This window comes from Mauremys mutica, chromosome 13 (assembly GCF_020497125.1).
Source record: "Mauremys mutica isolate MM-2020 ecotype Southern chromosome 13, ASM2049712v1, whole genome shotgun sequence".
NCBI classification, from domain to species: Eukaryota; Metazoa; Chordata; order Testudines; family Geoemydidae; genus Mauremys; species Mauremys mutica.
Window position 1 is genome coordinate 24,741,502 of NC_059084.1, and position 27,752 is coordinate 24,769,253.

Below are 27,752 nucleotides of genomic sequence, written 5' to 3' on the forward strand. Positions count from 1 at the left end.
AGGGCATGGAAGACACAGATTCCAACTCATGGACGGGTCATGGGCCATGAATTTTTGTTTACTGCCCTTGTCCTGTCCATGACTTTTACCAAAAATACCTATGACTAAAACATAGCCTTAGTCATGGCCCAATCCTCCAAGGTGCTGTTTGCCATCAATTCCAATTACTTTCATAGATTATAAGGCTCAAAACTATGATTATTTGATCCTGCCTAACACACAATACCAGAGAACCACCCAGTAATTTGTACAATCTTTTAGAAAGATATCCAGTCTTTATGTAACGATTTCAAGTAATGGGGACTCTACCAGTGACTTCCATGAGAGACCTTACAACAGTGCAACCGCATTTAAATCAGTTGCATTGCACTAGCGTCATGAGAGAAGAATATATTCCCTTGTGTTTGCAGCTTGATTGTCTGGGGTCTTAATACAAGCAAAAAGCTCTTCATAAATGAATAAATAATATTAACCAAATGAGAAAGGAAATGCTCCATGATCAATCATTTCCGTCTGCCCTGTGCAGGAATCTTGACCGCCATGTTCACAGAAGTTGGCATCTCTGTTCAAACCCAACTTGGAGAACAATGAAGAAGGGGCCTTCCTGCTGGATTCCTCAATGAGACCTAGATGTCCTGGCTGCAACGTTAATGGCGAGAGACAAAATTTTTTAAAAAAGGAATAGCAAATATAATATATATATATATTATATATATATACACACAGGAAACAAAATGCATCCTTGCACTGCTGCTATATGCTGGAGGTGAATTGCAAACAGCAACATCAACAATAACACAAAACCAACCGCCTACTTTAGCCTTTGCAGACAAATTGAAGAATTGACTGGATTCATCTGAAAAAAAAACAAACAAAAAATCATGATAATAACAATAATATTATTAACATACAATAAACCGCCATTTTGCATGTTACATTTAAAGGACACACAACTCATGGGTTCATTTGTTGCACACTGAATGGAAAGGAAACGTGCTTTGCAACAAAGCAGCAAACAAAAAAACTCCAACAACCCACAAGCAGATGCAAAACTATTCCGCACCTAAGGAAAGAAGAGAGAGAACCATTGAATTTGTTTGATTACTTTGTAATTATTTTCTGCTTCAGGATGTGTGGTGATCATCCCTCTTTCCCATTCCATGCTAGTTCTGTTACATCATTTTTTGGTTCTGTTCTTACACCCCCCCACTTGTCCTTCCTTCTCTTTCCTCTGTCCCCTTGTCCGGTCTCTTGTTCTGCTGAAGGTAATAAGAACAGATCTCATTTAAAACAAAACAAAAACTATATGTATATGGTTTCTCATTTATAAAAATGCAGTCTGTAGGGGTTTCATATGAATGTGCTTTTAAGTTATGTATATTATATATAACTGGGGTGTGGAGTGGGGGGTGGGAAACGATATTAAAATAATTAAACAGTGCTGGTAAGTTTGCTGATGACATTTTTAAATTATAATTGTTTGGTTGACTGTGGTTGATATACTATGAGAATCTTAGCTCACACTGATATCCCACAAGAAGAGAACAGGGAACATTTCATTAGCTGCTGCTCTTTGGGAGGGTGGGATGGGACGTTTGCCACTGAGTTGATGCACTGCGGCAGGAGGGGTTGGTGTAGTGACACAGTGTATGGTGTTTGTAATTGGTTGGTTGGTGATAAGGGAGTGCTCAGCAACATGGAGGGGTGAGGGACTGGGAAAGAAGGAATGGACTGCATCCATTTACCATTACCAAAATGTGCCAGACAGAAATGTCCCTCCGTGCCCCCAATCCAAAGATGCTGAGGTTGTTTGGAGACTCGAGGTTAGACTGTTTGATTCCCATGCTTCCAGCGTCCAGGCGTCTTTGACGCCTCAGCTCTGGAACCCTAGCAGCAGTAGAGGTATCATAACACACTTGTCAGCAGGTTCTTGAAAACTAGGCACCTGGGCTGAATTAGGGATCCACACAGCGATCACCCCTAACCCACTGGTCTAGACACTTGTTTTTAGCTTCATTTCTGAACCTCAGCCCCAATTTGAGAGCAAGTACCTCTCCACAGCAAGCTGTATGATTGCATTGTGCCAGGGTGGCTGTAGGCTGTGCAACAGCTGCCCTGGCAGGAACAGGCGAATGGCAGCTCCCTCATCCCTTTCCTCCATGGTACTGTCTACCGCTACTCTGGCTTAGGGTTGACTCCTGTCCATCAACAGTTGATGAGGAAGATACCATGTGACAAATGTGCAGGGAATAGCAGGTTTACAGGGCTGGATAGCATTGCCCAGTCATCTAGAACTTAGAGGGCAGATGCTGATGAGGCAGCAGGAGGCAGAGAGGCTGCTTTCCTCACAGCTGGTCAGAACTTGGCACTTAGATAAAGTTTTCCTCTGCTGCTGCCTATGGAGTGGAGATTTTGGGCCCAGTCTAGGACCTGAGGCACTGTGTGAGACAGGCAGTTAGGGCAGAGTTAGAACCAAAAAAAGAAAAGGAAATGAACTGATTTCCAAATGGAATTGTCACGAGCTCCTGAAGCTACAAAAGGGTCCACAAACATTGCACTATCCTTGTCTTTATTTCCCCTCCCCACCCCCACCCCCCACTTAATGCCCGGAGAGGAAGCACATCTAACTAGCCCCCATGATGGGATCTGCGAATCCTACTGAAAATGGACAACTTGAATCTTTAGAATCAGGTGGGCATACCCCATATGATCAATTTCCTACCATAGCAGGGACTCCTGAGTCTCTGGTGGGCCTTGGTCTTTCCAGTTGGCTTCTACTGTGTCCCCATGAAGGCTGTTCTCCTTTTGGCATATGGGTTTCTCCTGTAAGCATTAAAGGGATGAGCACTGGCTCCCTGACAATAGCACTGATTCACGTGCTAGTGCCAGTGAGGGTCATTTCAGGCTTCTGATGAACCCAAATGTGTGGTGTTCTCCCTGGATTCTACCTGAAAGTTCACAGCCACTCATAACCTGCTGCTGCTTTAGGGACAACACCCACCAAAACCAAAAGGAGTGACAGCAATTACACACAGACTTTTTTTTAAAACACATCCAAGTCAGCTGTAAAAAGCACTCGTGTTTTCAGGAAGAGAAGCCCAACTCAGAGGACCTGTTCCCAAGAGCTAGCTGTGCAAGGCATTAAGCCTGTCTGTTCTGCTATCAGAGGGGGTACATTCCCCCATGCATCACACTGGCTGTGTGACACATTTTGAATTTCAAACAAAAAAAAGCTGGTAGAAACTTGATGCCATTGAAATTGAATTAGAGGCTACTTTGAAACTCCAGGAGCCTCATTCCTATCTCGCTCATGATAGTGTAAAATCTGGAGTCACTCCATTAAAAACAGTGGAGTTGCACTGCTGCAAAATTAGTGGAAGTGAGATTAGAAACAGAGCTTGCATGTTCAGAGCTAAAAAACAGTGGGCCTGTTTCTCTGGATTCCTCACAGTGAGTGACAATTGGGGCGGCGGGGAATGAGTCTTTTGCTCACCTGGCAAGATGTGGATTTTATAGATATATATAATCCACACCCTGCCAGGTAAGCAATAGACTCAAGCTTTTTCTTTATATATTTTAATATATCTATATTGTTTGTGATGGTTTGAATCCATGCATCACTCTAAGGCCTTGGCTTCCTCCCACCTTCTTCATCACTGTCGCTGACATTTCAGAGTTTTTCTTTTCACTATTTTTCTTTTTTTCTGGGACCTTTCCGTTGAAGTGGGTGGGAGACACGAGTGGCTGTTTGTCTCTAAATCTGCAAGTTCATTTAAAAACTGGCCTGCAATTGCATGAGTGATGATAATACTAAACAGGATTTTTATTTGAAAAGCACCTTACCAACCAACTGCAATGCTCTGTCGGTCCTTCACTAACTCCCCGTCCCTCTTCCCCTGTTCCTCTTCCCCCCCTCGCCCCTTTCAATCATATTCTTTTTCAGTGCTTGGTGGTGTATGCGTGTGTGCTCACTGTTCTTGTATTCAATAAAAGTGAAATAAATGTGATTGATGCTCAACCAGCTTGTGGCCTGAAACTGACTTTTCTCTGATCTGGACAGTGGAGAATTGGAGGAGGAGCTTTAGACCCGGGTGCTTTACAGGTTGAAAGTATGCCTGGAGGCAGCATTGAGTGAGAGCAGGAAAGAGATTGGACCTTCCCTAGTTAGCCTTGGTACAGGACTGGGCAGAATGGGGACAATTCAGGGGTCTATTTAATGCAGAGGTTAAATGGGAGAGGTTCCTAATTTTCTTCCAAGTTTCACCCACAAAATAAGCTCCATCCACACAAATCACCAGAATGAGATGCTGCTCACAGAACAGTCTACAATGTTCAAAATATGAAGGTGCGTGCTCTCTGAGCTCCATTGGGCTGGTGGTTCCCCTTTGGTGTGGCTTGAATATGTCCCTGGGCTTTGTTAGGCTCCTTGGGTCAGGCTCCTACTTGATTGGGTTGGAAGGGGGGGCCTATGGGGGTTATAATAACAAATACCAGCCATTTGTGGCACCAAATGAGACAATGCAGTAAATTGTGTAGATCTGTGAACCTCCTTCTTTCTTACATGAGGAATAAAATATTTTTCTGAAAGCTGAGATTCTGGAGAATGAGGTAGCAGTTTGAGAGAGGTGCCAATACACCGAACCATTGCGAACCAACTGAATCCAAGCCTGGAAATGGGGACAAGCTGGGACCAAGAGGTTGGATGGGTGTAGTAGGTAGATGGAAACTTAGGGCAAGGTGGGTAAAATTGCCATCCATTTGGGAATTAGGAGTGGGCTGGTAGGCAAATCCTGTCCCTGAAGGGTTTCTTTGTAAGAGAAGGGCAAGTTTTGTCTTCATTTCTTCCCTGGACTAGGATGGAGGGCATGACGGAAAGCCACAAGTGGATTTCTACTAGTCAAGTCAATGACATGCAATTATTAACACTATTTATGTTGAAACATTATTTTGGAGATGTTCCATGGTCGGGCTGTATTTTTACTGCTGTGGGGATGTGAGGTTTTGGAGTCCAGCCCAGACCAGTACGAGGCTAACAAGCAAACAAACGTTAAAATTTTCTTTCTAATGGCTTAGATCTAACTTTACAAGCTACAGTCTTTGTTCAAGGTAGTTCAAGTGAGTGTACATGTTGATTCCACCCTTGGTGTGCACGAGATGTGTCCCATGCAGCTGTTGGAAATTTTTCCCTCAGTGATACCTGTTGGGGTGGCTGCAACACACTTTACAGGACCCGCTCTTTGAAGGGTCTTTGCTGGTTTTGGAGCAAATTGACTCCAAGCTCCATTGCTTGAAGATCGCTAGGACAACTCTAAAGTCCTCTGGGTTGTACACTCCAGCCCCACCCAGAAAGCACTTCTGTGGCCCACAGCAGACCCACTGTTACTCTGCCCTGGCTCCTTAGCAGAACCTGCAGAGAAAGAAGAGTAGGGATTACAGAGGCAGTCTCCTCTTTCTGCCTCTGTATCAATGCCTGCTCCATCTAGACACCTAGGGCTGCTAAACAGGCCTTTTGATGGGTTCCCAGGATGCCAGGTTCCACTTTCCCCATATTTGCAAACCACCTTTCCCACTTCATAGATTCATAGATTCTAGGACTGGAAGGGACCTCGAGAGGTCATCAAGTCCACTTCCCTGCCCTCATGGCAGGACCAAATACTGTCTAGACCATCCCGGATAGACATTTATCTAACCTACTCTTAAATATCTCCAGAGACGGAGAGTCCACAACCTCCCTAGGCAGTTTATTCCAGTGTTTAACCACCTTGGCAGTTAGGAACTTTTTCCTAATGTCCAACCTAAACCTCCCTTGCTGCAGTTTAAGCCCATTGCTTCTTGTTCTATCATTAGAGGCTAAGATGAACAGGTTTTCTTCCTCCTCCTGATGACACCCTTTTAGATACTGGAAAACTGCTACCATGTCCCATCTAAGTCTTCTCTTTTCCTCAGTGCTTGGCCCGGATCTCCTCAGACCACTGGTACTAAGCGCTGTGGACATTTATTTCCCCCGTTCCTCCTCAGCGGCCACTCTCACAAGGAGCGTGGCGGCCAGACGTTCATTCTCTCCTTCAGGTAGGAGCCTCTGTGAGCGGGGAGGGGCCCAGGCTCCAGCTCCAGCCCAAGTCAGTGGCCCTGGACCAGATGTGGATTTCATTGCTGTGGGGTCATTAGCTAGACCCCTACACCTGAGCTAAGAACGCGGCTGATGGCGTCAGCATCTCTGACACGCTGTCACGTGGTAATGCCACCCTTGCGTATGGGCGGGGACTCCCGGGCTGGAGGGGGGCAGGGCCCTTTCTGCGGGGGCAATGGGGCTGCCCGGGCCGCTTTCCCGGTGGCACCCGCTGGGCTGGCGGAAGTAGCTGCGCTTCCGGGTCCGGCGCTCGCGCACTGTCTGAGGCGCAGAGCGGGAGCCCGGTGAGCAGCGGGGCTGAAACCTCCCTAGCGCCCGGGGCGGGGCGGGGGGATTTAACCCCCTGACTGAGCAACGGAGGTTGGTGCCGGGGTGAGGGGAGTCGTACCCGGGAGGAGGGGGACGGCTGCCGGGGGGTGAGGGGAGTCGTACCCGGGAGGAGGGGGAGGGGTGCTGGGGTGGGGGGAGTCGTACCCGGGAGGGGTGCCGGGTGAGGGGAGTCGTACCCAGGAGGAGGGGGACGGCTGCCGGCGGGGGGGAGTCGTACCCGGGAGGAGGGGGACGGCTGCCGGCGGGGGGGAGTCGTACCCGGGAGGAGGGGGAGGGGTGCTGGGGTGGGGGGAGTTGTACCCGGGAGGGGTGCCGGGTGAGGGGAGTCGTACCCGGGACGGGGAGGTTCACTGGGGCCAAGGGGGCAGACCGGCGTCTGGGAGATTAGGCCAGGACGGGGAAGCCTGGGGGCGGGGGTTATCTGCTGAGTATTTTTATAAATACACCTCGTTTACTGACACGCTACGGCGGGATGTGTATTGCGGGGCTATAATCTGTGATGTTTCTCGTGATCCTCACTGGAAGGGCTGTGAGTAGATATCGTGCTTTCCTTGGTACGTTTTTAGGACTGACTTTGGCTGGCTGCTAAATATCATTGTATTGCTATAGCTTTCCCTCCTCTCGCCTTGGCTAGTGCAGCGAATTGCTGCTCTGAGCTCAGGGGCTGGGGTCAGAAGGCTGCATGTCTGGGTGCCTAGGCACCTATGTATTGTTATTTATTAAGCACTTACACAGTAAAGAGAACTGTTAGGCACAGATATCAAAACAGCCCTGCCTCAGGGAGCGTACAGTCCAGAAGTACAGCATTGCGTTATATTAACCTGCCAAGGTTTTAATAAAATATGCTGGATGGAAGCATCTGTGTATTTATGTAATACAAGTACAATGTGCTTGCCCTATCCTAGATTCCTGGTGGAGAGGCCTGACATAACGAAAGGACCAGCAGACAAGATGGCAGAGATGCAGATAGATCCAGACCTGGCCAAGAGACTCTTTTTTGAGGGTGCCACAGTTGTCATTTTGAACATGCCTGAGGGGACAGAGTTTGGCATTGATTACAACACTTGGCATGTGGGCCCCAGATTCCGGGGAGTCAAGATGATCCCTCCAGGCATCCATTTCTTCCACTATAGCTCTGTCAACAGGTATAACACCAAAGAGACAGGTCCCCGTACTGGCTTCTTTTTAAGCCTGCAGCAGCGAGATTTGCAGATTCTGCACTGGAACTCATCAAATGAGGAAGTGGACCTCACCCCAGCATCTGAAGAAGAGATTGAAATAATGAGGTCAAACCTCCAGGAGATGGACAAGTTTCTTGGGCCATACCCATATGAGACCCTCAAGAAATGGATCTCCCTCACTAACTTCATCAGTGAATCAGTGATGAAGAAGCTGCAGCCAGAGAGCGGACAGATCTGTGCCTTTTCAGAGGTTCTGCCGGTTCTAGCTGGGAAGCACACCAAAGACAGAGCTGAACAGAACCTGCCCCCATATGACACAGAATGTAAGAGCTACGCAGAAGGCCTGGCCCGACTGCCCAAAATGAAGCTGAAAGCTGGCACTGAGATCCGGTTCACAGAGATGCCAAAGCAGATGTACCCTGATGGTGCTACTCCTGAGGAAATAACCAGGCACAGTATGGACCTTAGCTATGCTCTGGAAACGGTGATTAACAAACGGTACTCCAGCCAGCCCCAGGATGTGCTCGGTGAGTACAAAGGCTGTCCCAGAAACGGAGTCATCGCAAACAGCCTTGAATGCTTAACAGCAAGAATGGTGTCCAGCAATCATTATAGTCTATAGTATGAAACTGAGAATCGGAATCTAGTTCAGGAGTGGGCAAACTTTTTGGCCCGAGGGCCGCATCTGGGTGGAGAAATTGCATGCAGGGCCATGAATGTAGGGCTGGGGGTTGGGGTGCGGGATGTGGGAGGAGGTGCGGTGGGTAGGGGGTTGGGCCGCAGGAGCAGCGCGGGGAGTATGAGGGGGCTCTGGGCTGGGGTGCAGGGTGTACAAGGGGGCTCAGAGTAGGGGGTTGGGATGCATGCAGACAGGGTGTGGCAGGGGGTTGGGGTGCAGGCTCTGGCTCAGCGCCGCTTACCTGGAGCAGCTCCAGGGTGTCAGCGGGGCTAAGGTGGGCTCCCTGCCTGCCCTGGCCCCGTGCCGCTCCCGGAAGTGGCCGGGACCACGTCCCTGTGGCCCCTAGGGGGTGGGGGGAGAAGAGGGCTCTATTGCGCACTTCCCTCACCTGTGGGTATGTCCCCCAAAGCTCCCATTCGCTGCAGTTCCCTGTTCCCGGCCAATGGGAGCTGCGGGGCACGGTACCTCGAGGCGAGGGCAGCGAACGGAGCCCCCAGGGGGCACAGAGATGTGGTGCCAGATCCAGCCCCTGAGCGTAGTTTGCTCACTCCTGTTCTAGTTCCACTCTTGCCAGTAAATTAGCATTTGGATTTTTGGCAAGTCTCTTAGCCTTTCTGTGCCTCCAATTAACAAGGATAATACATTCCCTATCTCACAGGGTGTTTGGGGGCTTAATGTTTGTAAAGCATTTTGAGATCCTTAAATGCAAAGTGCTTTTCAGTGCAACTTACTATGCATGAATTTTCAGAGCAGTGTGTGAAATGTTAGCTATGGAACTCTCTCCATATTGCTATGGGCATCTCTCTTTTCCCCTAATGTTCCTTTCACATCGGTCTCTGGGGTCTTTTCCTCCATAGTACATTGTTTGGTTCTGCCTCTCCTGGCAGCCTGTCAATTAACTAAAAAACCCCAAAATGACGCTTTTTAAACCACCACCCTTATGTTTATCTATACATATTTTCATTGTAAAAGGTGATCACGGGGAAGAGGCTGTGGATGGTACAGTTCTTCTTCGAGTGATTGCTCCTATGCATTCCAGTTAGGTGTGCGCGCCGTGCGTGCACGGCTCTTTGGAAGTTTTTTACCCTAGCAACACTCGGTGGGTCGGCTGGGCGCCCCCTGGAGTGGCGCCGCTATGGCGCAGGATATATACCCCTGCCGACCCATCCGCCCCTCAGTTCCTTCTTCCCGCCCGTGACGGCCGTTGGAACAGTGGAGCGCGGCTTAGCTGACCTCCACTTCCCTAGCTACTCGTAGTTTCTCTTGTTTAGTATATAGTTCAGATGTTTATAGTTGTAGTTAACTTTATTTGTTTGTAGTATAGTATTTATTTTCAGGGGTTCGGGGTTTATCCCCTTCCCCTCACCCGGTGCCGGGTCCGATGCCCGGTCCACAGGGTTCTACACTGCTCGGCCGGCCACAAGCCGATGCCGACAAGAGATCCTCTCCTAAGTGCCTCGAGGAATCTCAACTAGCATATAAGTGCCGCATTTGTGAGGCCTTTAATCCGAGAACAAAGGGGAGCGGGACTTTCGTCTCAAGCAGCTCCTGAGGGAAGCAGCTCTTGCTCCTCCGCTCTCGGTGCCGAGCGCTGGTTAGTCTTCAAGGAGCGCTCCCTCAGCACCGGATCACCGGTACCGCCAAGGCCTCCCGGCACTGGCCCTCGCTGGCTCCGACGTCCACTCGGCATGGTTCCCTCTCCTGGAGGATGAAGAGGCACGATATACTTGCTGCGTCTGAGCCGCCTGCTCCGCAGCCGAGCGCTATGCTCAGTCGGAGCGCCTGGCACCGATGTCGGCCGCGGCACCGACAATATCCGCACCATTAACCCTGGCCAGGCAAGAGCCATCGAGTCCGGTGCTGGAAGGCTCCCCAGTACGAACCGTGGTCGAGCTCGCTATGGCGCTGCGTCCGAGCTGCCTGCTCCGCAGCCGAGTGCTACGCTCAGTCGGTTCGCCCGGCACCGATGTCTGCCGCGGCACCGACAATATCCGCACCATTAACTCCGGCCAGGCAAGAGCCATCGAGTCCAGTGCTGGAAAGCTCCCCGGTACGGACCGTGGTCGAGCTCGCTATGACGCTGCGTCCGAGCCGCCTGCTCCGCAGCCGAGCGCTATGCTCAGTCGGATCGCCCGGCACCGATGTCTGCCGCGGCACCGACAGTATCCACACCGTTAACTCCGGCCAGGCAAGAGCCGTCGAGTCCGGTGCTGGAAAGCTCCCCGGTACGAACCGTGGTCGAGCTCGCTTTTAAGCTGCGTCCGAGTCGCCCGCTCCGCAGCCTGAGCGCTCTACTACGTCGTACTGCCCGGCACCGGTACCTGCTGCGGCACCGACAGTATCAGCACCGTAGACTCCGGACACGCAAGAGCCGTCGAGTCCAGCGCCTGAACGCTCCCTGGTGCGAGCTGTGGTCGAGCTCACTATTCCCTCCACGCTGGAAACATTTCCACAGCGAGGGAGTTGATGGCAAGGGCAGAGCCTGTGCTGCTTTAACCCCCGACACCGCCGGTGCGGGTTATATTGTCTATCGGCGAGCCTGTCTTGCTCACGCCACCCTGCGTCGGTACCGCAGAGCGGCACCGTTCCCGATCGCGGTCCCGCAGACATTCTCTGTCCCGTCACCGATCGAGGTCCCGACACCGCTCGCAGTCTCGGCACCATTCTCTATTTCGGTGCCTTTGGTACTCGCAGCACCGGTCGGCGTCCCGTTCGCTGGCCCGGTACACTCGGCACCGATCCCGCTCCTGGCACCGCCCCAGGCACCGAGACTCCCGTAGCCATTCCTGAACATTGAGCCTCGTGCTCTCGGTCGACTGCCCGGCACAGATCCGGTGGCAGGTCCCGTTCTCGGTACCGGTATGTCTCCCGGTACCAATCCCCGGGGCCGCGTCGAGCGATGTCAGTTAGAGAAGGAGACTCTACCAAAGGCTCTTCAGCTCCTTCAGGGCCATCCAGCCACGCATCAGTGTTGCCACGTGCGGACACTTCATATGCGCAGTACTGTTTTCTGATGTGCCCTCCACAGTCTTCCAGGAGACCTATCAGTGGTCCTTCTAGTCACCTTGGGCGTACTACCACGCCAGAGGCATACCGGTGCTCCCATCTCGCTCCGTTCCGGCGGAGCTCTGGGTGCCAGAGGTGACAATTAGCCGTCCCCCTCCGACCAGTACGGAGCAAGCCCCGGTTCAGCCACCGGGCTTCCAGATCCCACCGGGTCAGGAGGTCGTCCAGGAGCGCGAGCCCACACAGGACCCGCTTGTCCCTGGCCTTTCTTCTGCCTCCTCCCCAGATGAGGCGGGGGCAGAAACATACTGCTCGGGCCCTCCTCTGATCGGGGCGCAAGTGCATGGTATCATCCAGGGGGTATGAGTACCTATAGGTACATCTACCCCCCCCTGCTCCCTTGTCATCCAGTCCCGCAAGGGGATGGAACGCCATGGCCAGCAGGCCCCAGCCCCTAAAGCCAAGGAGGCTAGCCGAAGGGTCTTACTGGGCCGTAAGATGTACTCGGCAGGAGCCCTGCAACTTTGTGTAGCAAACTAGCAAGCCCTGCTTAGCCGCTACTATGGGTGGCGGTGGGCAAATTTACAGAGTCGGTTCTTCAGAACTCCCGTCAAGAGTTCAATGCCCTCCTGGAACAAAGGCAGTCACTAGCGAGAGCTTCCCTCCAGGCCTCGTTGGATGCAGCTGACTCCGCTGCCACGACTCTGGCCTCGGGTGTTGCCACAAGGCGCTTTTCATGGCTCCAGTTTTCAAGCCTTCCCTCGCAGCTGCTGCACACTATACAGAACTTGCCCTTCAATGGCAAAGGCCTGTTCTCTGGAAAAAAAAAAAAAAAACTGGCCCTAGGCTGCAAAGCCTAAAGGGCAACAGCGTCACTTTCTGCTCTCTCTCGGCATGCACACGCCGGTGCTTCAGCGCCGACCCTTCCGTCCCCAGCCTGACCGCTCTTACCCTGCGCCTAGACAAAGCCAGGACTTTGCCAGCAGGCGTCGCTTACGCGGTCGTAGGCGTCAATCAGGACCCCAAAGGAGCCAAAATTAGGGTCCGTCTAACCGCCAATGGGGCAAAAGCCTACCCATCCTCGTCCCTCTTAGGGACTCCTCTCATGAGCGATTCCTCTTGTAAGAGGTGCGGACGCTCCTCTTCATCGGAGCTATACAGGAGGTACCTAAGGACGAAACCTAATCCCCTAGGCGAAGGGAGGTCTCAGACCTATCCTAGATCTGCGGGACTCAACAAGTTCACGATGCAGATAAGTTCCGCATGGTACCCATGGGGACCGTCATCCCATCCTTGGATCCCGGAGACTGGTATGCCGCCCTCGATATGAAGGGCGCGTATTTTCACGTCGCCATTTCTCCTCCACAGAGAAGGTACCCCCGGTTTCGGGCTTACCGTCGTTTCCAGAGGGACCACCGAGCCCAAGTTACCAGTCATGTGGGCATCGACACGGACCTATTCCTGTGTCTAGGCCTGATGATCAATAGAAAAATCCACTCTGATTCCCACACAGGGAATAGAATTCATTGGGGCCATCCTGGACTCCAGTCTCGCCAGAGCCTGCTTACCTCCGCCTCGGTTGCAGGCGATGGTTACATTTATACAAGGTCTACAGACCTTCCCGACAACTTTGGCTCGCACTTGCCTAGGTTCCTGAGTCACATGGCTGTCTCCACGTTTGTTTCCAAACATGCCAGGCTTCGCTTCCGTCCACTTCAATCGTGGCTCACCTTGGTGTACCACCCGGGCAGAGATAGCATTCTCATGGTCGTCTCGTTCCCCCTGAGCATCCTAGGCTCCCTTGACCGGGAGTCAGCGCCCTCCCTGGTGTATCCAGGGATGCTGTTCCATTCACTCCTCGGGGTCCCTCATGACAAACACCCCATCTCTCGGCTGGGTGCTCACCTGGGTCAGTTTCGCACTCACGGCCTTCGGTCGGCTCAAGAGCTGGCCTTCCATATCAGTGTCCGAAAGCTGAGAGCAGTCTGCCTTGTATACCATGCATTTCAGCTGGCGGATCGCCTCAGCAGATCCTTCCTGTCTCACAAGTGGTCGTTTCCTCCGGACATTTCCATTCCATTTTTCAGAAGTGGGACTTTCCCCGCATAGCCCTCTTCGCTCTCGCGTGAACGAAAAGAGAGAGAAGTTTTCCTCATTCCAAGGCCTCTCCCCGGGCTCGATCTTGGAAGTGTTTTTCTGATGCCGTGGATGAGCCATCGGCTGTACGCTTTCCACCGTTCCCGCTGGTTCACAAGGTCCTGCCAAAACTCCGCAGGGACAGAGCGCACCTGATCATGATCGCTCCAGCGTAACCCAGGCAGCACTGGTACACCAGGTTGCTACCCCTGTCGGTAGCCAACCCTATTTCCCTGCCTCTTTGCCCAGACCCCATAACGCGGGATCACGGCAAGCTTCACCACCCAGACTTGTAATCCCTGCACCTCACAGCATAGCTGCTGCGTGGCTAAACCGATCCCAGTTGCATTGTTCTGCCTCGGTTCTACAGGATTCTCCTGGGTGGTAGGAAATCTTCCACTCGGTTAACGTATCTGGCAGAGTGGAAGCGTTTCTCCTGCTGCTGCGAAACGCACAATGTTTCTCCTGCCAAGGTCCCGATCCAGTCCGTCTTGGACTACCTCTGGTCTCTCAAACAGCAGCACCTGGCGCGGTCCTCATTAAGGGCACTCTTGGCAGCCATCTCTCCCTTCCACCCAGCGGAGAGTGGCCGCTCCGTATTCTTACACCTTGTGGTTTCTAGGTTCCTCAAGGGCTTGGAGCGTTATACCCCCCCCCCAGTTGGCCCCCGCCAAAACCTGGGTCTTCGACCTGGTTCTAACCAGTTTTATGATTGCCCATTCGAGCCACTGACGACATACTTGCTGACATACCTGTCCTGGAAGACAGTTTTTCCTTGTGGCCTTTCCATAGGCCAGACGAGTCTCCGAGCTTGAGGTGCTCACGATGGACCCACGGTATACTGTGTCTCTCAAGGACAAGGGCAGTTGTGACCACGTCCGGCCTTCCTCCCTAAAGGTGGTGTCAGCCTCTCATATCATCCAGGATATCTTCCTTCCGGTCTTCTTTCTGAAGCCTCACTTATAGCAAGGAGAGCAACAATTGCCCTCCCTAGACGTCCATAGGGCATCCGCAATCTATATCGAGCGGGCAAAGCCCTTTCGTAACGCCCCCAAATCTTGGTCGTGCTGGCGTGCCAGACGAGGGGCATGCCTGTCTCCTCCTAGAGGATTTCGTCTTCAATGACATCGTGCATCCGCACCTCCTGGGGTTTGGCCCATGTTCCATAGAGCCACCTTACTTCACATTCCACCAGGGCTCAGGCTTCTCTGCTGCCTTCCTGGCTCACGTACTCTTTCAGGGAATGTGTAGTGCAACTACCTGGCCCTCGGTCCACACCTTTTGCCTCATTGGCCCAAGAGTCCACAGATGATGCAGCCTTTGGCTCAGCAGTTTTGCATCCTGCAACATCTAACTCCGACCCCACCGCCTACGTAAGGCTTGGGAATCACCTAACTGGAATGCATAGGAGCAATCACTCGAAGAAGAAAAGACGGTTACTCACCGTTGTAACTGTTGTTCTTCGAGATGTGTACTCCCCACTGTCGGAGTAGCCGGCAAGAAGGAACTGAGGGGCGGATGGGTCGGCAGGGGTATATATCCTGCGCCATAGCGGCGCCACTCCAGGGGGCGCCCAGCCGACCCACCGAGTGTTGCTAGGGTAAAAATCTTCCGAAGAGCCGTGCACGCGCGGCGCGCACACCTAACTGGAATGGATAGGAGCAACACATCTCAAAGAACAACAGTTACAACGGTGAGTAACCGTCTTTTTCAGTGCATTGAAATCATTAATTGCAGTGTGATGGGTGTCAACATAATTCTTCAACTTGGGAATAGAGAGAATGGGTTATCCTAGAAGTAGGAAAGTGCTACAAATAGGACATCATTGTGACATGCAGAAATTGGTCAGTTGGCTTTGACTGCTGCAACACTTTACCTGTAGCCATTTATTGTTAACTTCCAGTTTTCATTAAAATAACTAAGCAGCAGGGAATCTTGAACATGGTAAGCCTTTCTCTCCCCCACTGCTCCCATATTAGAGCAGCCATGGCTGAAAGACAGGGAAGAAGCAAGTTTAGGAAATTGAAACCTTCTCTTGTGCTCCACTGGTGACGCCTTCTGGTAGGATTCGGGGATTGTTGTGAGGAAAAGCTTTGAACAAAGACTGTACGCATTGTACAGAAGAATGTGACATGCATTATTTACTGACATATCAGAAATTACCAGCTGGTGGCCCTCAATAGAATTGCTGTAATTAGCTGCTAACTCCACTGGAAACAATGGCAACGTCTGCTACAAGTTAATGCCAGCTCTGTTGAGGACTCTGAAACCAAGCTGAGATGACACTGTTACCCTCAAGATAAACTCTGGATGTATTTACTAGAAATTCTTCTCACATCCTCGTCGTTTTATCTGTTAACTATCTTCTAAAAAAGCAGAACTGTATTGTGAAATGTTCTAGGGGGTAAAAACAGTTAATGTCCTTCCCAGCTAGCTACCATTTCCCAGTGCTCTGTGAGAAGCATGAGGGGACACTATTGGCAAAGTGACTGTCTAAACATTTGGTAATTCTGAGCCCTGCGTGGCAAAATAAGGCCACATCTATACTAAGGACTGTAGTGCTGTAGTGTAGATGCTACCTACAATGTTGGAAGGGATTTTTTCATTGCTGTTGGTAATCCACCTCGTCGAGCATCAATAGTGGAATTCTTCCATCAGTTTAGCCTAATCTGGGGTTAGGACGGCATGTTTACAGCTCTCAGGGGTGTGGATTGTTCATATCCCGAGCACCATAGCTATGTCAACCTAACTTTTAAGGAGGGACCAGGCCTAGGAGAGCAAAGCTGCTGTAACAGCAATAACACATTGTCTTCTGCGCACATAGATTGCTCTTGTTGTCTGCCTGCATGTGTCCATACTGTGGTACCCATGTCACTGTCTAGTTATGGTGGCAGCAGCAATTTCCCTGCTGCCCCTTTTTGGACACGTGGGCTCAGGAAAGGCAAGGAGAGGCATAGAGAGATCACTATTCCCTCCTAGCAGCTATGAGGCAAGATTGTGTTAAATGGGGTCTCAGGAGACCACAAAATCTTGATGTAATGTCTTGGCTTTGTGTTGTAGTGTTTCAGTAATAGGTAGAGGACTTCAATGACTCAGACAAAGGTTAGGGGTTTGTTGCGGGAGTGGGTGGGTGAGTTTCTGTGGCCTGCGTTGTGCAGGAGGTCAGACTAAACAATCATATTGGTCCCTTCTGACCTTAAAGTCTGAGTCTATGAGAAGTAATGTTTTGTGACAACCCAAACACCACAGCACAATCTCTGGAAATCACTTGGTAGTGACATTGTTCTCAGACGCCGTTTATGAATGCTTATGAATATTTCGTGATGAGAAGGTTAACGGTCATTGCTATAACATGTCCTCTTTGATTGTGCTATGCTTGCTTCTCAGTCATGTAGTCAAAGGGGTGGAGAATGGTCAGTGCTTGGAGGACTGACGACTGCTAATATAGTCATCAGGAGTACAGAGTGCTGTTTGTGTGTCAACAAGACAAACTCAGCGAAAGTGTGCAAAAATCGACATTGTCCACAAAAGTAATTTAATCCTCGGTTCCACTTATGGTTGAATGACTAAAGTTCTTCCCTGTCTCTTTTTTCCATGCCCTCCCTGACTGGGTGTTTCCAGCTGAACTGCAGTTTGCTTTCATCTGCTTCCTGATTGGGAACGTCTATGATGCATTTGAGCACTGGAAAAAACTTCTGAATGTTTTGTGCAGATCAGAGGATGCCATAGGGAAGCATCAGGTCCTCTACACCAACCTCATTTCTGTCCTGTACCACCAGCTCAGTGAAATCCCAGCTGACTTCTTTGTGGACATAGTCTCTCAGGACAACTTTTTAACCAGCACCTTACAGGTAAGTTACCAGCTGTGCAGGTAATAAAAGGTAATAATTGGAGATATACCAATCTCCTAGAACTGGAAGGGACCTTGAAAGGTCATCTAGTCCAGCCCCTGCCTTCACTAGCAGGACCAATTTTTTCCCCAGATCCCTAAGTGGCCTCCTCAAGGATTGAACTCACAAGAAATGAGTGGGCATGCAAAGCCAGACTCAGCCAAATTCAGAGGGGAGTCTGGGGGAACAAAACCTTGTGTAAGATACACTCCCCTCCTCCCCTCCCCCCTCAATGTGTATGTTATACGTTGCTTACACACAACCCACTTACACCTCACCTCTGAATTTGACCCATTGAGACTGTGATGGGAGTCTTAGGCAGTGTAAATGGAGTTAACCCACATATAGCAGGGCCAGCAGAGCAGCGTAACAAGAAAAGCAGCTAACAGGAGGAGGTAAGGGTGCGGGGGAGAGACTAAATCTTTTGTGCCTTCCAGGCAATTAACACTGGCCTCATGTATCTTAAGTGAGAGTTAAAGTCCAGTCCAGTCCAATATAGCAGTATATCTATATTAGGGGTATCTGCCTATGTGAGTAAATCAATTTAGTTGCAGCAGTACATATTTTCTTAATGTAGACAAGGCCTTAGACTCACTTACACTAAACATTAGTAAGGGGATTTGAGTGAGTGCAAGGGGATCTGAATTTGACACATCATAATGGAAACTTTCCTTTGATACTGATTTAGATCAGTTTAAATTGTCAGAGGGTTCTGTTCATGAAGAAGTTGGAGTGAAGCTCGTTATGAACTTAGAGCACTGGCAGTATCAAAGAGGACCCTTCCCCATCCCCCTTGTCTTGGGCTTTGTATCATGCTCACTTGTTTGCCTTGAATCAGGCTGTTACCCACTGGGAATTTAGAGACGATTGCCCAGAATGCAGAAAAGTCTGCATTGATGCTGAGGCAGCCACAGCAAAGCTTTATAATCCAGCACAGCAAGATCTGAAGGATGTGGTTATAAAATACCTCCCCTTTATTTAATCACTCTAACATCTTAGTAAATATTCATAAAGATTTAATAGCTAAACGAAATTCCATTTTCTGCCTCTTTAAGTTTTCCTCTTTAAAAAAACAACAACCCAAAGACACATACGTGCGTATTTAGCAGTGAAGATTTTTATTCTTGGCAGTAATTGTTCAAGATGTGCTGTAGATGATTTATAGGCCTTGTGTACCACCTCCTCCCTTGTCAGATGGATCGGTCACATTTCTGTATTTGTGACTATTTGCTGCTGCTATAGAATATTTCAATATCTTAATTGGCTAGAAACTAAGAGGTGCTGTTTTCGGTGTAGAGAGTTCCTCCATCGGCCCCTAATGACTCCCACTTGTGAACAGTTTCGATCAGTGTCACAATGCAGGATAGGCCTGTTCCCCACAAACTGAAAGTGAGACTTCCTAAAAGCTTCCTTCCACTGCTATAAAAACACCATGAAGCCGGTAATTAATATAATCAGTTTCATTAAAATGAACATTATTTTTACACTCAATAAAACTGTAAACTGAAAATTAGCCAAACTGCAACATGTCCTTTCATGCCAGCTTCTCAGGTTCGACGTATGGAATGAACTCTGTGGTCTGATGGGCTGAGCATTGCTTAGCTGTTTTAGAATGTTAAGGCATGTCTACGTTGCTTTTAAAAATAAAACCCTGTGGCAGCAAGTCTCAGAGGTCAGCTGACTCAGGCTCTTGCTATGGGGCTAAAAATATCAGTGTAGACGTTCCTTCACTGGGTTTCAGAACCTGGGCTCCAGCCCAGGCAGAACATCTGCACTCCTATTTTGTTGATCTGGGCTTTGAGACTCGCTGCCTCTGGGTTCTTTGCATTGTAGATGTACTTTTAATGAGCAAAAGCTTTGAGTTAAGGATAAAAGTCTTCAACATTTGCCAGTTGTAGGAAATATTCATGTAACTAGAGCTGGCTGGGAATTTTTTTATGAAGTATTGTTTATCAGAAAATGCCGATTTATCAGAACTGAAACTTTTGGTAGGAAAGTTTTGATAAATGTTTTGGTTTTTGAAGAAAAAAATTTTGTTTTGAAATTGAAACATTTGGTTTTGACATTTTTTAAATGAAAAGTTCAATTTTTCCATTTCAAAACTATTTTCATTTAGAAATGTAAGTTAATATACAGCAAAAATGTGAAAAAAATTTAAATCTTAAAGGGTCAAAACAAATGAAACATTCTGAAATTATTGAAACAAAACATTTCTGCTGATCTGATCTGAAACTTTTTTTGGATTTTCAGTTCACAAAAATTTTTAGATTTCAGCTTTTTGTTCCAATTTGTGACGGAAAAATTTCTTAAATCTCACATTCTTTTGTGACAGGAAAACCGTTTCCTGCCCAGCTCTTCGTGTAACCCATTGGCAAAGTATGTTTTTGTCCCCGCTAGTGGTGGATCATGTAAGAAAATATCAACTTGCTACTGCTTTCAGCTAGTGGACTTGGAGTGGGATTTTCAGAGGAGTGGCTTGAAGCCAAATCCTGTTGACTGTCAATGAGATTTGGGTATCTACCTCTTTTAGGCCTTTTTGAAAGCCCAGCTTTAGCCTATACTGCTGAAGCTAAAGAACTGATACTATTATGTGAGAGGTCGTGGGTTCAGTGCTCACTGATGTCTGATGGTGGTCATTGCACTCATAACTGCACAAAAGAAAAATGCTTTGGGTGAAAGCCAGCTTTTTGTCACTAAAGGTTCTCTACTGACATTACTGCTCTCGGTGCTGGTGGGAGTACTGTGATTAATTATTTGTATTCTGGGAGTGCCTAGGTGCCCCAGTCATGGATCAGGACCCCATTGTGCTAGGTGCTGTACAAAGACAGAACAAAAAGAGCTTACATTCTAAGAATAAGACGGATATGCAGCAGACAGACTGGGGAACACAAGGAAATAATACAGTGAACTCACCTCTTACCACACGTGCCTGGGTAAAACACACAGCACCGTTGGCAGCAGAGAACAATCTTAAAGTGTAATTGTAATCAGAAAAGTGACATGGTAAAATTGAACCTGTCTGCTCGTTTCACTGATCAAGTTTATTCCTGCTACCACTTTAGAGTCATTGAATCCATGGGAATGGGAGCTGGATTCTATTCCACCTCTTGCATGGAACCTTCCTTGAGCTTCAATTGCAGAATCCTTATTCCTGGTGGTAGTTGAAGAGGCAGAAAGAACACCGCTTGATTTTCATACCCTAGGCCTAGACTGAGTTTTTTGCAGCACTTGAAGTTTAAAAAAAAAATTTTTTTTGGCTTCTATAAGCACAAATTTGATGAGTAACTTATTGAGCGGGATAAATGTAGAACCCCACGATCTCACTGTTAGTCCCATTTTTAACACTGGCCTCATTTTATAGGAGAGTTTTGATAATGTTTCTTTGTGAAGAGGCAGTTTCACAATAGAATGAACAAGGAAAAACCAAACAGTTATACACAAAGCAATGAACTTTGCCATTCATTTTCAGTGTTTTCTCCTGCTGTCTATAGAGCTCTTTTGAATAACAGCATTCTTCCCAAAGGGGCTTTACCTTCAGCTGGATCCTGCAATGAAATTCTTTAGCTTAGAGCATCCGTTTGCTGTGGAAATGAGTTCTGTGTCACAAATTCAAGCAGGAGGAGAGATGGGGCTATGAGGCTGAAAATCCTGGTTAGTCAGACACATCTGCAATAACTGTCTGAAGTGCCACAGAAAAACTGTGAATGTGTGAAAAGTTAATGGGTTTATGTGTAAGTGAGACATTAAAAAATCCCTCCTTTAGGGTCTTTCCAGGTTGTAGCTACCTGTGTTCAAGGATCTTCAGGGATGTCTGTAATGTGCATGATGATTAGACATTTGAATTTTCAAACAGCTGTTCTAGGGGATGCCCTCCATTTCTCCAGTCTCCAAGGCAGTTTCTTCAGGAGATCCCTGCCTGTTCTCTAAGACATTGGAAATGCTGGAGAACCATATTGTGGTCACATGTTACAGCAGACAAAACTGTGGGGATCTGCTCCGTATCTAGCCATAAAGAAAGGGAGGGTGGTCAGACCCCCCTGGTTCTGCCCCCAGGTCAGGACGCATGCTTATGATTCGTGCTATGAGTTCTCAGTCACACAATAGTTAGTTCTAATTTGGATTTGGTTTAATCTGCCTAAAATATTTGGGGTTTGTTTTTAAGCATTTGTTACGGTCAAAAACTAAAACTGCTCACGCCCTCCTCCCCTCAAAAAAAAGCCTCATCAATGCACCTCAGTCTGGGCCTAGGTCTCTCCTCAGCTGATAGTGCCAGCTGCTCAGAGATTGTATGGGATGGGCAACTGCTGCGATGGGCATGTTGTTTTCATAGGTGGCCATCTTATTGGAATCCCATTCCCTAGGGGGAAGGAGATTGGTACTTCTAAGCCTCTCTGCTGTCCGCCTCCATCTGTTTAGCAGTTATAAACCATTACCTGCAGGAAACTTGGTCTCGAGAATAAACAAGACCAAGTCTTTGACTTTGCCCTTAAAATTAAAACAAAACAAAGTCTCAAGTCTCCAAGGTTCACAGTCCCAACTTCGAATGCCTGCCTAGAACTCTGCAGTAGTGCCTGTATCATCGCTATTTAAAGCTGCACCAAGTGCATTCAGACAAAATGTTTCGTGTCTGCCCTTTGGCTTCAGAGACTGGGTTTGAACCTCTAGTCATTGAGCCAGGGCCGCCCAGAGCGGGGGGCAAAGGGGGCAATTTGCCCCGGGCTCCACAGGGGCCCCCAAGAGAAGAGCGGAGGCTCCCGCCTCTGCCCCTCTCCTGGAGCCTCAGCGCATCAAGCGCCGAGTCTCCGTCCGAGCCCCTGAGCCCCGCCCCGCTCAGAGCCGCGTGGTCGGGGGCGGGGCTGGGAGCTCCGGGCTGAGCTCAGCTCCCTCCGCTCGGCGTGGAGCTCACAGCCCCGCCCCCTCACCACACGGCTCTGAGCGGGACGGAGCTCAGGCCCCGCCGGAGACGCGCTCGGGTAAGAGGCTGAGGCTGAGGCCGGGGCGGGGGGGAGCGGGACCCGCCGCTGCCAAAGCGCAGCCCGGGGTCTTTGGCGGCGGGGGGCCCCTTCTGTTCCGGGACCCGCCGCCGAAGTGCCCCGAAGGCCCGTGGCGGGGACCCCCACCCCCGCTGAAGACCGGGCTGCGCTTCGGCGGCGGGTCCCGCTTCGGCGGTAATACGGCGGCGGGGGGCTCCCGCCGCGGGTCTTCGGGGCACTTTGGCGGCGGGTCCCGGAAGGGAAGGGCCCCCCGCCGCCGAAGACCCCGGGCCCTTGGAATCCTCTGGGCGGCCCTGCATTGAGCTGGCCTTTTCTTCCACTGCTGTTGTCTTTTGTGGATGGGACATTCTGAAACTCCTAAATAAGTGACTTAAGAGTAAAGGTTTAATTCACTTTCAGTGGCATCACTTGCACTCTTTTGAAGCCCCACCATACATGTTTAACTCCATGCATATCCCTATTTGAAACAAGACTCCCCTCCATTCCTCTGTTTTCAAAGATTAAAATAGTCCTGACCCTCGCTGAGTTTGTGGAACGAAGGCAGTGTTTATCTTGGCTATTGAGTGAAGATGGAGACTGCAGTGCCTTGTTAAGGAGCTGCCTGTAGCCCCATGGCCACTTCTGAAACCCTGCAACTAAAGTTCCTCTCAAGCCAGACTAACCTGAAACTGAAATCTGCCCATCCCATAGAAAGGCTCTTTGGCCCCAGTCAAGGCAGGGAAAACATGCATTACTGTGACGGGTTGGATCACAGAAACCCCCCTGGGAGCTGCCAACCAATGTGCCAAGACTGCCTCCTCTCCTGTTTTCCCTGCCAGCTCAGGACTCCAGCACTTCCCGTCTGCTCCAACACAGACCCAGGATCTGAATTACTTGCCCCAAAGCTGCAGGTTTACCTGAAAGCAGGTAGCAGAAATATTCCTGCCTTTAACACTCAGATGCCCAACTCCTAATGGGATCTAAACCCAAAAAAATCCGTTTTACCCTGTATAAAGTTTACTCATAAATTGTTCACCCTCTATAACACTGATAGAGAGACATGCACAGTTGATTGCACCCCCAGGTATTAATACATACGCTGAATTAATTAATAAGTAAAAAGTGATTTTATTAAATACAGAAAGTAGGATTTAAGTGGTTCCAAGTAGTAACAGACAGAACAAAGTAAGTCACCAAGCAAAATAAAATAAAACGCGCAAATCTATGTCTAATCAAACTGAATACAGATAATCTCACCCTCAGAGATGCTTCAGTAAGTTTTTTCCTCAGACTGGACCCCTTCCAGGCCTGGGCACAATTCTTTCCCCTGGTACAGCCCTTGTTCCAGCTCAGGTGGTAGCTAGGGGATTCTTCATGATGGTTCCTGTCTCCCCTTTGTTCTGTTCCATCCCTTTATATATCTTTTGCATAAGGCAGGAATTCTTTGTCCCTCTCTGGGTTTCCAACCCTCCTTCTCAATGGAAAGACACCAGGTTAAAGATGGATTCCAGTTCAGGTGACATGATCACATGTCACTGCAAGACTTCATTGCCCACTTACCAGCACACAGGTATACAGGAAGACTTACAGGTAAAATACACCCATCTGCAGACAATTGTCCTGGTTAATGGGAGTCATCAAGATTCCAAACCACCATTAATGGCCCACACTTTGCATAATTACTATAGGCCCTCAGAGTTATATTTCATATTTCTAGTTTCAGATACAAGAGTGATACATTTATACAAATAGGATGATCACACTCAGTAGATAATAAGCTTTATAATGATACTTTACAAGAGACCTTTTGCATGACGCATATTCCAGTTACATTCTATTCACTCATCAAATTTTTATAAAATCATATAGACTGCAACGTCACATGCCGCCTCTGTGATTATCTTACTGACTTCTAATGTATTCTTTTAGGTGTTTTTTTCCTACACCTGCAGCTCCACCGTTGACAGGACGCTGAGGAAAAAGGCAGAAAAATTTAAAGCCCACCTAACTAAGAAATTCAAATGGGACTTTGAGGCTGAGCCAGATGACTGTGCCCCTGTGGTAGTGGAGCTGCCAGAAGGAGTGCTATTGGACTGAATGAAATGCTGTTGTGGAACCAAGCACTGGGGTTTTTTTGTTTGTTTGTTTAGCTTATTTTTCTTCCCCTCTTCCCGAATTTGCCAGCTTTCTTAATTCTGTATCTCATCCTGTGAAATGAACTTGGTGATCCGGAGCCGATTCCTGCTCCTGCTATAGAATCAGATCTGGGAAGCCCAGAAACGCTGCATATTGGGTCTCCAGGCCAGAGCTCTTTTGTTGTGGGCTCGGGCATTGTTCTACAAGCCACTGGGACAGAGTATACCCACATGATGCAATGCATCCAGGGTCACTTTGAGTACTCAGGGAACCTGTATTTCCTTAGCTCTTCTACAAGTGCTAGTTCATGGACATAACCACCTGTTGGATGGCCGTAGCCATCTTATATTGAAGAAGCCCTACATGAAACCATTTGCCTTCTAGAGTCTGGAGCCTGTACTCTAGCTTCATGCCTTTAGAATTAGGAGGTAGGTTGAACTACCTGTGATCACTACATCCTTCTCCAGCCCCAACCCATGTTGACTGTACTTCTGCAATAGCATGCTGCGATGGAAAAAAATATCCTTTTCTAAATCCTCCTATTCCATAGCTCTGACACTAAAATAACCAGATCAGAGGAGTAACACCTTTACATAAACACTGACAACACTGTAATTGCAGTGGCAGAGAGACTGAATCTACTTAGCCTGGTGTAAGAGAATCTGGAGAGTTTGGTAACCAGAAATTGAATTTTTGGGCAGTAGTCACCTGGTATTCGAAACAAAAAGCCAGCCACAGATACAAGGTCAGATTTTTCACCGACTGTTCTTGTTGTTTGAGATCTCTGGAACTGTTCCTGTAATTATTTTTTGCTTCTCACTGATCATCTCATTAATAATCATGTGAGGACTCTGGTGTTCATTCAGAGCTGAATTCCTGTCATTGTTATCCTGTAATTCTTACTCTGTGTAAGACAGTGGGGTTTTTTGTTTGTGTTTATTTTTAAACAAGAATCCCTACTGTTGTAGGGATTAGGCTGTGTTCAACTTGCTTGTTTCTTTCTAGATAGTTAGACTCCTTAAGGAATTTATTGTATATGTGCCCAACACGATAACCTACTTATTAGTCTTTCACAATAGTAGTTCAAAATAAATCTTCCTATGTTACTTTCCTAGAAAAATATCCCTGCAGTCTTTTGTGTGTGAATTATTTTAGCCAAGTTGTATGTTAGTCTATTATTTTTCCGGCCTTATCATAGCAGTGTCAATGTTATTGTACTCGTCATCTTGAAGTAGAGTATCAATGATTTTTCTCTCATCCAAGGACAGCTCAGACCGAGGAGGTAAACTAGCATAGCATAATGCAAGATACTGTGCGTTGTCTGTGAGAGGACACATGATACCCTGCCTTTGAATAACCACGTACCAGTCACACAAATAAGATAGGAAAAGATCTGTTAAGTGCAGGGTGAATAAAAATCAATGGCTTTTTTGTTTATAATTTTTCTTTTTTTAAAAATAAACTTGTTTAAAATGAAATCCATGTAATGCAAAATATGTTAAGAACTAAACATTATAATTTCTTAAATAATTTAAGTAATAAATAAATATGCCGAATCCATGAGCCTCTATCAAAAACTTTGATTTAAAGGCTGCTTTTCTGCATAAAGAAAGATGTTTTCCCCCTGATTCTAACTTTTGAAGTCAAGTTTTATAAATATGGTACAATAGCCTAAGTAACTTAGGAGACTGTGTCATTTTCAAGAGACTTAGGCGAGTAGGAACTTAAGCTGCAGTTACTTTCACTTAGACATATTTGAAAATTTTCCCAGACTGACCTGAAATAATTAGTATAATTCACTGACTATAGTTAATCCCTCTGTTTAATAAATCATTTAGTTATAAATGTGAATCATGTTTTGATAAGAGAAGTTTATGCATCTAAAGCATTTCAGGTTGTTTTGTTTTTTTAAAAAATTGTGCTGTTTTGTGAGTTTAATTAAATTCCAGTTATCCTAATGCAGCTTGACACAAATCATGCAAAAAAGTTATTACCTAGTAAAGAAGCATTTAACATACTAAAAATGTACAGTTAAGAATCTGAAAATATTAAGCTATATAATTGCTTAAATAAATGTATATAGTAATAGTGTACCCTCCTATATAACTATAGGTTATATCACTAATGAGAAACACTATTTTCTAAAGAAAGGTGCAAAGTACAAATGGAAAAGTTGATTAAAACGGATGATTTAAATCGAGGCTTTCCACTGGGTGATTTAAATCCATCCACCCTGGTTACAAGCAATCTCAACCACTATGCTCAGCCATTGTAGGATTGTTCTCGAGTGTGTGTTTAGCTAGTGTTTTTGTTCTGTCTAGTTTAAATGAGTTGAGTAACGAGGGTCCTCGGGAGACCATTTCACTCTAACAGGTAACATCATTAGCAAAGTTTTACTGCCTAGATCTTCCTTTGCTCAATTTCATCTAGTTAGTGCAAGTGCTATTTCTTATACCACACAGTAGTGCGCTTCTCCCTCCCCCTCTCCTCCCCACCGCCTCCTTTGCATATTTATACCCTTCAGGTACTTCTATTTGCAAGGGATACTCTCCCGGCAGCTGTTGTTCCATCAAATTACCTATAATTGGTGTTTCAATGCTTTCATCATAGATAACTTTATTTTTGTTTTCACTGACCTGATAGCGCTCTGCAGTACCAAGCAAAAGAACCATATGTGATTTCTCCATCCACGCTGACCTGGGAGTGCTGCAGAAACAGCATGCTTGGCTCAGTGCTAAAGAGCTGTCTTCCATTGCTCTGCAGTGACTGCTATGCCTCATCCAGAGCAGCATTGAGCTCCAGTTCCTTCTCATCTGGAAGGCAGGCTCAATATGATGCCGTTTGCAGGGTGGGGAAGGAGAGTTCTCAAGGGATACAGAACAACCTAAGGCTGCACAATATTCTGTTTCTGTGGATCCTGTCAAAACGTATACTTTGTATGCTTGATGTGTTAGTTTTAATGTGATTTTATTCTACATGCTGGTAATAACTTTAAAAATTTTTTTTTTTTTACATCTTAGAAATCAGATAAACAATTTTTCTACCAGTAATTGAGAAAATAAAATGTAACTACCACCCACTTTTTTGTAGTCTTTTCTGCTACAGATAAACTTGATTGGTAGCAGTCTTGCTCTCTTAGATCATCATTATGTATGTGCATTATGGGAAACTAATGAAGTATAGTAGATGAGTTTGCAACAGTGATACAGTAAGCAATTAGGATCTGGACAGCAGCTTTTCAAGTGTCATGAACTATCAGTGCAGCAGCGGGTGTGCTGGCTTTCCACTTCG

The 27,752-nt window shown here is 47.7% G+C and overlaps 2 protein-coding genes across 20 annotated transcripts in view; both read left to right on the forward strand.

Annotated features, from left to right (window-relative positions):
• EPB41L1 (erythrocyte membrane protein band 4.1 like 1) overlaps positions 1-4,021 on the forward strand; it is a 158,346-nt gene extending 154,325 nt beyond the window's left edge. For all 15 annotated transcript variants that reach the window (XM_044986124.1, XM_044986123.1, XM_044986130.1 and 12 more), the window contains one exon: positions 527-4,021. In XM_044986124.1, coding sequence (XP_044842059.1) covers positions 527-535 — 9 coding nt within the window. In that variant the 3' untranslated portion in view covers positions 536-4,021. The remainder of the gene's footprint in view (positions 1-526) is intronic.
• A 1,962-nt stretch (positions 4,022-5,983) lies between these two features.
• On the forward strand, positions 5,984-27,752 carry AAR2 (AAR2 splicing factor). 5 transcript variants are annotated; one of them, XM_044986144.1, is made up of 4 exons: positions 5,984-6,069; positions 7,366-8,168; positions 17,084-17,313; positions 24,255-27,752. In XM_044986144.1, the coding sequence occupies exons 2-4, from the start codon at positions 7,412-7,414 to the stop codon at positions 24,420-24,422; spliced, it is 1,155 nt and encodes a 384-aa protein (XP_044842079.1). In that variant the 5' UTR covers positions 5,984-6,069; positions 7,366-7,411; the 3' UTR covers positions 24,423-27,752. The 5 variants fall into 5 exon arrangements, with proteins under 5 accessions (XP_044842079.1, XP_044842077.1, XP_044842076.1 ...); XM_044986142.1 differs by lacking the exon at positions 5,984-6,069 and adding an exon at positions 6,207-6,235; XM_044986141.1 differs by lacking the exon at positions 5,984-6,069 and adding an exon at positions 6,276-6,414 and having other exon boundaries at positions 24,255-27,751.